Below are 12,246 nucleotides of genomic sequence, written 5' to 3'. Positions count from 1 at the left end.
CATACCATACAAGTGGTGTGACAGCTAATAGAAGCAGGGAGCCACCAAGGGGCAATGTTTCCATGGGGGCCAGTCCTGAGTGAATGGACTATGCCAGAGGTTCAATGAGTACAAGACTCTCCCAGCAGATCTGAGGTCAGTTATGCCCCTTCCACCAATGTATCCAACCTGTTAAATCTGTTGAACGCAAAGGACCTACTAAACAAGGTAAGGATGCTAAGGATAAGGTTGTTTTGTCCAAGTTTAAGGGTGAATCTTGATCCCCTCATGCGCTTGAAGAGTGGCTAAGTAAGATGGAGGGTTATTTCATGCTATACCCTAAGAGTGATCAAAGCAGTGACAGGTTTGCTGTATCAATGCCATGGGAAAACAGCAGCTTCCAGAAATTTCTTGATGTAGTTTCTCACTGTCCCATTCACAGACAAGCCTGTCTCTAGCAAGGGGAGAGGCAAAAGTCTGAAACATCTGCTCCTTAAAGACATCCCATGTGCTAATAGGGATCCCCTCTTGTTGAAGGTGCCTCCACCAAGCATGTGCATAGTGATAGGAGCAAGCTGCTCAGGTTTATACATGGGCTTCATCCCAGCATAGCTGCTGATGTGTCAGCTCAAAGCCCCAGCACCCTTCAGGAGGCTATGAGACTTGCTGAACTCTATGAACTCAAGTAGAGGTGTGTTGTTATTGGTCACCTGGACAGCAGAGAGGTGTTGGTATTGGTCACTTGGACAGCAGACCTGTGAGTAAGGTTAGGCATCCAATGACTTCCAAGCAAGTCGAATCTTCTTCAACAACCTCTCCTACTCTTAGGTATCCTATGTTTATGGCAGCAAAATGGGGGATACAAATGTTAGAATATGAAGCCAAGTTGAGTCAGTTTGGTGTGTTCTAGTGTGTTCTAGTGTGAATTCTAGTCTAGTGTGTTCTATTGATGCCATGTGTTACATTGGGAATTATCCCATATGCATTGGTGTTCATATGTGTGTGTGTGCTCTATATAAGAGCTGTACTTGTCTATTGTCAAATCAATCAAGTATCAAGGTACAAGCTCTTTGGTCTACATGTGAGTACTCTCCTTTTGTTCATTGCTCTAGTCATTTCATTTCCATTTCATTATGTCTCCTTTGAGTATCACTTCCTCTCTCCCTAGCCTACCCTCTCTCTCTCCCTCTCTCCACCATGTTCCTTCATGTGGTATCAGAGCCACCTCTCCTACCTTTCATATGTGTGTGTGTGCTCTATATAAGAGCTGTACTTGTCTATTGTCAAATCAATGAAGTATCAAGGTACAAGCTCTTTGGTCTACATGTGAGTACTCTCCTTTTGTTCATTGCTCTAGTCATTTCATTTCCATTTCATTATGTCTCCTTTGAGTATCACTTCCTCTCTCCCTAGCCTACCCTCTCTCTCTCTCCCTCTCTCCACCATGTTCCTTCATGTGGTATCAGAGCCACCTCTCCTACCTTTCCTCTTCCCTTCTCCTACCAACCTAGAGGATGAGGCAGGCGCGCAAATGGAAGCTACCCTCTCCCTCCAAGGTAGAGCTGCCCTCCCCTTTCCTTAGCCTCTCCATTGAAGTCCGATACTGCTCCAGCCCGCCATCACTTTGATCTTGTACTGGAACTGTCTCTTCAGCAATTGCCGCACCTTCTCTTTGCTGGTCCAGCCTTCTGGAGAGCTTTTGGATGAGTTTCATCACGAGAATCGCCTGCTGAAACAAGAAAACAGCTTTTTGATTGGGTGGTTTTGATCAACTCCAGATTTTCTTGCATATTTGCAGTCACTACAGCAGGCGCCGCATCCTGGTGCAAAAGTCCCTTCAAAATCAGCTCCCATCCTCAAAACCACTATTGGTTTTTTCTTTGGAAAAAAAAAACCACTACTGGTATTGCCAAAACCACCTCCGGTTTTAGGGTTCCAGCCATCTTTTTTGACGTTTCCTGCTTTAGAACTGGTCGCCCTACTGAGGAGAAGCTTATCCAATACTCACAGCAAGTTCCCAGGTTCATTTCGTGCTGAAATCTGCAAACTGTCAAAAGTGTGATTTTTGACCTAAAAATCGACTTTTGCAATTTTAGCCCAGATTTTCAGTATTTTTTGGAGATTTTGGCATATTTAGCCTCTGATGCACTAGGGCTTACAGTTGTGCATGTTTCTGAGAAAATATAAGAAACCCTAATTCTGAGAAACCCTAATTTCAAAATTTAGGGCTTTTCTGGTTAAATATTGATATTTTGCCAAAGTGTTACAGGAAGCACCTGTGGAAGTGATTACAGACTTGTCAGAGGACGAATGTTTCATCAATGATACGGATTGGGATTTCTAAAACCTAGAAATGTGTTTGTGTTGTTTTGTGTGTCATCTTGAGTGTTATAGTTGGGTTCTCTGCCCGGGATGTTCCTCAAAATGATTTCTAATAAATATATGTCCTCTACCGCCTTAGATTTTAAAAGGCTCCATGTTGTTAGTTTTCCCTGCTAAGAGCAAGGGGGGGTTGATTTTTGGGTAGATTGATGTAGGCACAGCCGTGTGTGGTCAAGCTCTTTGGTGTTTGTTCCGTAGATCTCTGAGTTTTTGTGCATCCATGCTTGTTAAGCCTCTTAGCCATGCTTGTTGAGCCTCTGAGCCTTTTTTTGGCCAAGCTCATGGCCTCCAAGCCATGCTTGCTAGTCTATGAGTCTGTTGCAGGAAACATGTCTTAGTTGGAGCATTATTGTGCCTTTATGAGCCTCATCATCATGGCTATTGAAGTTTATTGTATATCAGTCCACCTTCGCTCCAAAGGGGTTTTGTTGGGAATTTTGGAGCTCTAGTGTGTCTAGGTGTGTGCTTGTGTATGAGTGCCTACGTTGTTTGGAGAATGTGGGACGTATCACGGGCTTGTGGTTGGTATAATGGAGATAACTAAGGATCTAGAGGTTCAAGGAGGTAATTAAGGATCTAGAGATCCTTTCCATGACATCACGAGTGATGGAGACATTTGTAGCTCCACACCTATTTAAATAGGCTGTTCACTTGAAGTTAAGATAAGCTCATAACTATGATTTGAGCTGCGCAACAAACTCTCATTGTGTCTCTCTAGCTCTGTATTTTATCATTGTCCACTCCTCCATAGCCATGGCTATCTTCATCTTCAAGCCTTGCCTCTTTCTGCTAATAATCCAAATATGAATGCTTTTGTTGCAAAATAGTGCTGTGTTCTTGCAAATTAGACATGGCTGATTTACTCCGCTGAATATTTTTAGGATCTGATTTGTGGGTTTGTTCTTTATTTGTTCAGACGAATCTCATGGACTTGGCTTTATTATCTCAAGAGGAAATTGAATGGGTCAATGCTTATCATGAAGAAGTCTGGGAACAGGTGATTTCCCATAATGTATCCTATCCTCTCAGCCGTATTTAAAGTGAGTTTTGAAATGTGAAGCTACTAATTGTCGCTTTTCTAGGTGATTTTCGATAATGTATCCAATCCTCTGAGCCATTTTTTGAAGTTTCAAAATGTGCAGCTGCTAACTATTGCTTTTCTAGTCTATTTAAAACACTGTTATAGTGTAGGTTTATTTTGGCTTGCAATTTTCTACCTTGTTATCTTTTAGGATATGGCTTCCTCTATTTTTAGGTCCCCTTTACTCCTTTCCTATTGTTTGTACTACTCTTTCATTTCACAGATTATGTTTGAAAATATTCACTCAAATGTATTTATATAGCTAAGTATATATCTCTGGGACTCATTTGATTGAAGGACACACTAGGTCATATGTTTTGTGCCTCTATTTCACACGCATTATGTCAGGATGTCTCCAATCTAAGTCACTATCTCCTGATAGCCTACTAGTCATGGTTTGGAAGCTGGCTTGCCATGAGTGCTTGGTCATTGGATAATATCTTTGAAGAGGTAGTAGAAACGCCCTCGCATCTCATAGTAAATAGGACACCTGAAGATGAAGTGCTCTGTCTCACCCTCTTGCATGTCACACAATGTGCATATGCGCCTCTTCCTGGGTAGTCGCTCTGCTCTGCCGTTCTTGATACTAAGTCTGTGTGAAGAGACCTGGAACTGCCCAAGAGAGATCCTCAGTGAGTGGGGGTAGGTAAATCCGTGTGTATCCTGGTGAGTCAATGAAACCCTCCGCTGTGATATGTAAGAAGTGATCTCTGTAGAAGCCAAGCTCCATTGGGAGCTCACTCGGTCCCAACTAGGTCCGAAATGTGTGTAGCTGTAATAGATCCTCACGGATAACATGGTTGACCTCGTGTGATAGGAGGGGAGAAAACGGAGCATCCATGGTGTATTGGAAGGGAGGTAGTCTATCCATGTGGAGCCCCAATCGCTCATCCTCCATGAGCCAGCCTTCTTTTGTACAAGCAAGACCGGGGAACAATAGGGCGAGGATCTTGGCTGAATTAACCCTTCTCGAGGAGATCCATTATTTGAATCATTATCTCCTCTTGCTAGGCTGCACTAACCCTATAAGGAGGCTTGTTTGGCGGGCTGCTACTTGGAATTACATCTATGGCATGGTTCTCAGGGTGTTTTGGGGTAAGTTCTGTGGTAGGGAGTCAGAAAAACATTCGCGGAACTGAAAAAGGAAATCTGTCCTCTCTTTACCCAGCTTAGAAAAATTAGAATTTTCTTCTGCTTGCTATTTTCCAGTTGCAAAAACCAAGTACTCAGAAAGATGCTTTTTCAGTACATTTGAAATGGCCAAAGCCGATACAATTGGAATAGATTCTCCCTTCAGTTTAGCATCCAAAACATAAGTCTTCCCTCTGTGAGTCAAACTTAGAGTTCAGTTTCTGGCATCCAGAAATGCTGCCTTCCTGTGGTACCAAGGTATTTGGAGCAAAACATCACACCCATTCAACGGCATAATGTAGAACTCCTCGATGTCCGCGTAGCTCAGAATGTGCATGCGGAGCTTCCCAATGATTGGTGTTACTGATTCACTATGTCCTGGGCAAGCCATATTTGTGTCACATCTCTTTTGCCTTTATGCCCAATTTTCCAGCCAGCTCTGGTGATATAAGATTGGCTCTCGCACCTGGATCAAAGAAGAACAAAGCGGTCTGATTGTGGATTTTGCCCCACGCTTTGCATGACTTCGTGGCATCCACATCCTGTATAGCTCCAGTGACATCTGGCATAAGACCAGCAATGGGTTTGGGCTTCTTGCCCTGCTGGTCATCCCTCTTTTCTCCCTTGTTCTCACTCTGATCTGATGAGGGAAACTTCCTCTTTCCGTGTGGGCATTCATGTGCTCAGTGACCCTCTTCCTTGCATATGACACATTTGTTGGCATCATAGAGGGCCTTCTTCTCTTTCTCTGACAACTTCTTTCGAGGCAATGCTCGCCTCTATTCTGCAACAAATCTAGACTTGATGGGCTGTTCAAATCTCTTGAATTTTTATGTCCTCTTTGCTTGCTGCCCCTAAACTTTTGTGCTTCCTGGTGGCTTCCCTTGAAGCTCGAAGTCTTCCCCTGTAATAGGGCATATGCTATTGTGACATTTTCTATCAGTTTGGACATATTAGAGACTTTGGTTTTGGTGCAGTAGTCCCGAATTTCCCTTGGCAGACGACAACAATATTCTCGATCTGTTTGGACAGCTTCACACACTTGTAAGAGCTCATGGGCAGCAAGGCTTCCCAAATCTTTTTATTGTACTCTTCGAGGTTCTTACAATTTGCGGCATCCAGCTTATGCCATGACGTCATTATATCCACTTAAAAAGTGGTGGTGAGCCAAGCAGATGAGAAGACTTGCTTGAACTCAACCCAAGTATTAGGGGCTTTACCTTGCAAGAGCAAATTGGTCCACCATTGAAGTGCATTGCCCTTGAGAAATGTGGCTGCCTCCTTACCTTCGATGACTCCATGAAGTTCCCACTGCCATAGGCAGCATCAAATTGTTGCACAAAAGTCAATGCTTTCAGCTTGTCTTGTGCCCCATTGAATGTCTCAAATTTTACAGCAGCCCCACCCTCTTTATAGTATTTCAATTTGCCCTTGGGTGCAATGTTGTCATACACAGGTGGCTGCTGCCTCGTTTTTTCCCGTGCTCTAGCCATTTTTCTTCCTAGACTCCTAACCGTACATGTAGATATGGTGGTGTAGCCATATCTTGAGGATGGTAGAGGGCTGCTATTCCCTACCATGATAGGGACTTGGCATACCATGATCCCAGTAGCTGTGCCCATGCATTCCCCTGTGCATGGCCCGCCGCCGGAAGGGAGCCTATAACGGGACTTGTTGACAGTGAAAATAAATCTTTTACAAACTAACTAGGTTGTGAGTACTTGCTTAACTAGCTTGTGCACTACCCGAGGACTTTCTTGCGATGCTCCAAGACTTCCTTTAGGTAGCTTCCAAGCTTTTGGGCTGGCTGTTGTAGCAGATTTTTCAGGTTACCCCTGCGGCCACTATCTTTTTCCTTGATATGTGCATAGGATCAGTATCTTATGAGCATGTGTTGCTCATCTTCTACCTCTCCTATGGGGCCTAATTTATAAATTCTTTCCTCACATATTTTTCAGATTCTTTCCTCTTTTAGGATCTTGGGTCTTGCTCATCTGCCCCTCTCCACCTCTGCATCGTGTGAGATGGTCCTTATTTTGCTGGTTAAATGCCTTTTGAACCTTGATATATCATCGTCAAGATATTTCTGCATTTCATACCTGTTAATTTCCTGCTTTTAGGACTGCATTTTTTTCCAAGGTCTAGCCATAATTTCTGTAGCATGTTCTGCATTACTAATTCTCTGATTTCACTTGAGTCTCTGGTATATCAGCAGCCATAGCTCCATCCATAGCTCCCTCCATTCCTCCCATCTCTGTAACAGCCGGTGGTCTTTGTAGCCTCCATTGCTTTATGCGGTATCTGACTTGTTCCATCTTTCCAAGCTTGTTGAGGTGCCCCATGTGTTTGCATAATTCTTCTCCCTCCAGTGGTATCATATCAGTCTCAGCTAGAGGATGGGAGAGAACTTCCCATCTAATAGGTGTTGAAGTGTAGGATTTTTTTCCCTACCATCTCGGCCAACTGAATGGTGTCCTAAACGTCATTTCAAACCACAACCATAAGATTAGGTATATGCAAGGATACATCCTTTTATTTAATTGCCTTACCCAATAGGTGTCTAAATGAATATTCATTGATGTAAATGGACACCTTGCTGACCCAAGACTACTTGATGTGCACCAACAGTGAAACCGGCCGCTAGATAACTAAAGGAAAGTAATCCACAACTAATTTTTCATCCACACTCATATGCTTCACTTTCAGACACTTCCTTTTATTTAAAACCACTGAGAAATAAACTTTGAAACACTGGAAGGGAGGCTAGAATGCCTCTACTTGAACATACGATATACAAAAGACACAGATTGGCGCCCCTTTCGGTATTTGTTTATTGCCTCTGTTAGTGGTATGTGCTCTTTACAACAAGGGCTCACCCTCGCACTTTGCTTCACTGACACTTCCACTCTTCTAGCCAATTCTTGGCTTCAATAGGCATCCAAATCCAAGTACAAACTAGTAGGCAATTGCCAAGGCAAGGCTAATGCATTCCAAAGTGTTTGTGACTAAATGAAAGCTGACTAATGCATTCCACAAGGCATCCAGCTTGCCAAAAAGCGTTTGGCAGTCCTGAAAGCAAGTGCCCATCCTCTCAGGGCACCAGAGCAACAACACAAATCTCGAAAATGCACAAGTGACTTCAAGGTGAGATGAAAGCCAGCATTTGGGCCTAGTAAATGTACCTAGAACTAGACCCCACTTTTTGGATGGTTTCCTAGGGACTTTTAGGAGTTTTCACTTCCTCTAGGCTAGTCCCCCAAAGCCAAAGTAGTCACGGTTTGTTTGCATACAAGAATCATGTCTCTGTTACAAACAGCTATCTTCTACTGGCCAATGCAATGGAATTATAAAAGCTTTAAATTCTTGCCTTGCCTGGTAGGTGTCTAAATGAACATTCATTGCTGTAAATGGACACCTTGCTGACCCAAGACTACTTGATGTGCACCAACAGTTATCTTCTACTACCCAATGCAATGGAATTATAAAAGTTTTAAATTTTGGAGTAGTTGGATATGTTCTCACAAAGATATGTTTGCAGGTGTCTCCTTTGTGCGAAGGTAGTGCCTTGGAATGGCTTCGAAGAAATACAAAGCCCATCTCAAAGATAGCTGCCACATGAGGAAGACATTACGGTCTTTAGTATTCACCTGAAAATGTAAGCTGACATGTTTCCTTTCCTTTTGTTCATTTGCTAATAAGTGTTGCTATCAGAGGCAATGGTTTACCATGCGATGGTTTAAGATGTGCCCTTGAAGTAGGGCTTGGCTTATTAGGTATCTTGCTCCTTGACTTGGAAAGTGTTTGATACGTTTGTAGCTGTGAGCACACATCTTGATTCCGTCGCCAGTATAGATGCGTGATTGCCATATACCTGTATAGCAGATTGCTACAATTACTTAACTGTTTTAGGCTAGGGCACACCCTTCAGAGTGAAGATGGAAGAACAGTGAATGTATTTTAGTTTTGTGAAATGGAAAAGTGTGGGATGATCTAAGCACGTAGGCCCAAACCCAAGTATATACTTCATGTGGAGAGATAATACAAGTTTACTAGACCATGAAATTGAAAGCTAGTTAATCCTACTTAACTTGAACTGTGAATTTGAAAGCTTGCTAGACCTATATGAGAAAAGTAATTCCATTAGGTTCTGAGCTCCCTGATGACCCGTGCTTCTTGCTATCTTGGTTCAACTTCCCTCAACCTTCCCTTTGCTCCTTTCGTCTTCCATACCCCTCACTGTGCATCCACACAGCTGTACGGACACGTCTACATGTCCCTCCCTAATCGTACAACCTCAACCAGTCCGTGAGCCTGCCACCTATTCCCATATTCCCTCTCTGTCCGTTTCTATCCATATAGCTATACAATGGTACAATGTGATAATGGTGCTTTGAATAGACTCATACACCATACATCCTGCTCGAGTGTTTGTGTTCTCCTTTAGCCCCTCCTACCTTTCAAATTGCCTCTCGTTCCTACTCTCTTCCTTGGTTGCCTTTTGAAGCTTGCTCCTGTTTGCTCCCCCTTCTCTTCCTTCCTCGCTTCTCCTCCTCTTCTTAAGCCTCCATAGGAGTTCAAATTGCCTCACATTCTGTTTGGGTCCGCCTTTCCACTCGAAGATGCGTGTAGCGGGTTCGGCATCGGGTGCTGCACTTCCACCTGCATCGGCCAAGAAGGGCATCTTTTCTTAGAAGACGAGCTTAGAACTCTTAGGTAGGACATTACTCTTTGAGCATGGCCACATACTTATGGTAGAATCTTTCCATCTTCTCAGGGCACATAGATGAGATCAGGGTGTTCAGTCAAGCCCCACCCAAAGCGTGATCACTGCTTTTTCTAGTCAAATAGCATAGACCAACAGGCCTTAGGGAGACGACGTAGCTGAGGCCTAGAGCCATAGATACAATAGACCTATTAGTGTGTCAATGCACAGATCAGGCTTGGGGATCTTCTCTCCATGTTCATCGGACCAGAGGCACGAATGATAGGTATGAAAGTGGCACTGCTTTCACGCAAGGCCATGGCTAGGAGACCATAGTAGACCACACATACTGACCAACACCAACACTCTATTATGGGTTTTAGGCTGCCACAACCTTGTACTCTCTCTTTGCCAAGACCTTCTTATCCATTCTCAGTCACAACATTGACTTGGTTCCTCAGACGCCATACAGGAGACCACCACAGTGATGCCACACTGCAGTTCCAGTTCTCTCCATAGGCTCAAACACTTTGCACTACTGTGTATATTTATGTTGTATTTGTCTTAGGTGTAGATGATCACATATAGCTTCACCCATTTAGTTCATTTTATATGGTTTTTAGAGTTTCATAGACCCTTTAGTCTTTTGAAGACTTTAAGAAACTTTCCTGCTTTCTTTTTTTCTTTGGGATCCTATCCTTTCGGGAGACGAGTTATGGATTGGCTTTTTGCTCACTACTTGTTAATCTAGTCTCCAAACTTAGAAGCATTAGATTGCTTGGTAAGGGCTACTTTCAGTGGAATTATATACCTTGATGTTGTTGCTTCTATTATGTCCCTTACCCCTTCCAATGTACCTATAGGAAAGATTTATTTTATTCCTAATACTTGGAGTCCGACCCAATTTGGGAAAATATGAGCTTGTACTTCCAAGACTACCTAGAATTTCCATCGGGCACCTTGACACGATTGGATTGGCCCTTGGGCAGGTGAGAGGGAAACTAGAATGAGAGAGGTTAGTGTAGGATGGATTCTCATTTACTTGATGATTTCATCCTTTGGTTTACCTTGTATGCAAAATTTTCAATAAACTTTGCAAACAAAGTCGAAGAAGACGCACACACTGAGCTCCAAGGACTTCTCAATTTATGGTCGTGTTCAATCAAAGGCATGTTCGTGTCACATTTGCAAGCAGTTTTATCAATTTGCCCATCATTGCCCTAGTGGACTAGACGGTCGGGAGATCTTCTAGCTATACATCCTGATCCTAAGTCTCATGCTCCCTTGTTCACCGCAATAGGATTTGCCTCTGTCCTAGTTGGTCCGCAATCCTTTTTCATCTCTGTAAAAAAATGGAGAGTATCTTGTTCACTGCAATAGGATCTGCCTATGTCGTACTTGGTCCCCAATCCTTTTTCATCTCTATAAAGAAACAAAGAATATCTTGCTGTCCTTGACCTTGATCCGTCCCATTTTGTCCTTGACCTTGATCAATCCCATGTATAGGTGTCGGTTCCATTGCTTGAACCATGAGCATTGTGGTTGGCATTTGCATTACCACCACCAGCTGTCTCCACATGAGACTTATGAGTAGAAGGAAAATTTTGACAAATTTTCTTTGCCCTTCCCACAACCATAGGTGTAAAAACTTGGTCATTTCCATGACCTTTATCAATTGCTTTTCTTTGCTAGAAAGAAAGAAAGATTATTAAAGTCTTCGGAAGACCGATGGGTCTATGAGACTGTGAAAATCCTAATACAACAAGCTGTGGTAGTGGGGCTACTAAACGATCGTCCATACCAATGCAAAATGCAAAAATGTAGAATGGTAGTACTAAGTCCTAAGTACAACATAGTCATGTCGATGGTTGACTATATATGAATCTCAACATCATCATCATTGGCAGTAGCAAGATATCAGGATGGATGAGGCATTGGAGGCATGAAGTCGGCAATAGAGTGCTGTCGGCCACTCAGAGGTGCGGTCCTAGCACGTCTCCTGGTCGTAGCTCTGCGTCTGACCAGGGATATTGTGACCCCGTTGGTCAGGCTCCGACTCTAAACAAGGAGGGGATGTCCCCAAGTGTGATCTATGTGTCGACCCTCTGTCTGAGCTGTCGGGTCACAGGCTTTGAGTCACGGTCATGTCGAGGTCTCGTATCATGGGGGTCCATGTGATCTAGCTGAAAGAACTCCATGATAGAGCTCTGAGAGGGATCAGCCGAAGAAGAAGTTTGCTCCTGTCTCCGTGCTTGGAGTATCCTCTCATGGTGTCTAAGTGCCTCATGAACGAAACCTTCCAAACACCGCTGGTTTGGGTAGGAGAGGAAACGGGCCAAAATCCCATTACTATCCTTGAAGAGGCAGTGGAAACACCTTTGGATCTCATAGTACACAGAACACCCGAAGATGAAATGCTCTCCTCTGTCTCAACCTCGTGCATGTCACACAGTGTGCATCCGTGGATTAGTCGCATAGCTTTGCCGCTCTCGATGCAAAGTCTGTGTGAAGAGATATGGAACTGCCTAAGAGAGATCCTCAGCGAGTGGGGTAGGTGAATCTACGTGTATCCTAGTGGGTCATTGAAACCCTCCGCTGTGATATGTAAGAAGTGATCTCTGTAGAAGCTAAGCTTCACTGGGAGTTCACTCGGTCCCAACCAGGTCTGAAATGTGTGTAGCTGTAGCAGATCCTCACAGATAACCTGGTTTACCTCGTGTGATAGGAGGGGAGAAAACAGAGCATCCATGCTGTACTGGAAGGGAGGTAGTCTATCCATGCGGGGTCCTTGATTAAACCATCTCTCTGTATGTGCATACCAACACCTCTGGTCTCCTTCTGCTGCAAGTGCCATAGAAGAAGATAGAGCTATCCATGGTAGCTTGCTACGGCCCGAGGTGTAATCCCCATATTCCCTAACTCGGTATAGATACGTGATGACCTGAAATGCAGCATCTAGCTGTAAAGGGGG

At 43.7% G+C, this 12,246-nt stretch overlaps 1 protein-coding gene across 3 annotated transcripts in view; it reads left to right on the top strand.

The window, feature by feature from the left end:
- The window catches only part of LOC147904475 (Metallopeptidase M24 family protein), a 138,744-nt gene that overhangs the window by 105,020 nt on the left and 21,478 nt on the right, over positions 1–12,246 (top strand). For all 3 annotated transcript variants that reach the window (XM_087386756.1, XM_087386754.1, XM_087386751.1), the window contains exons 12-13: positions 3,278–3,358; positions 8,112–8,228. In XM_087386756.1, coding sequence (XP_087242882.1) covers positions 3,278–3,358; positions 8,112–8,192 — 162 coding nt within the window. In that variant the 3' untranslated portion in view covers positions 8,193–8,228. The remainder of the gene's footprint in view (positions 1–3,277; positions 3,359–8,111; positions 8,229–12,246) is intronic.

The sequence above is a fragment of the Dipteris shenzhenensis genome, chromosome 2 (genome assembly GCF_047967505.1).
Source record: "Dipteris shenzhenensis isolate YYH24624 ecotype China chromosome 2, Dip_SZ_1.0, whole genome shotgun sequence".
Lineage (NCBI taxonomy): Eukaryota > Viridiplantae > Streptophyta > Polypodiopsida > Gleicheniales > Dipteridaceae > Dipteris > Dipteris shenzhenensis.
The sequence above is the reverse complement of the archived record's forward strand: the minus strand, read 5'-3'. Positions and strand labels throughout refer to the sequence as shown.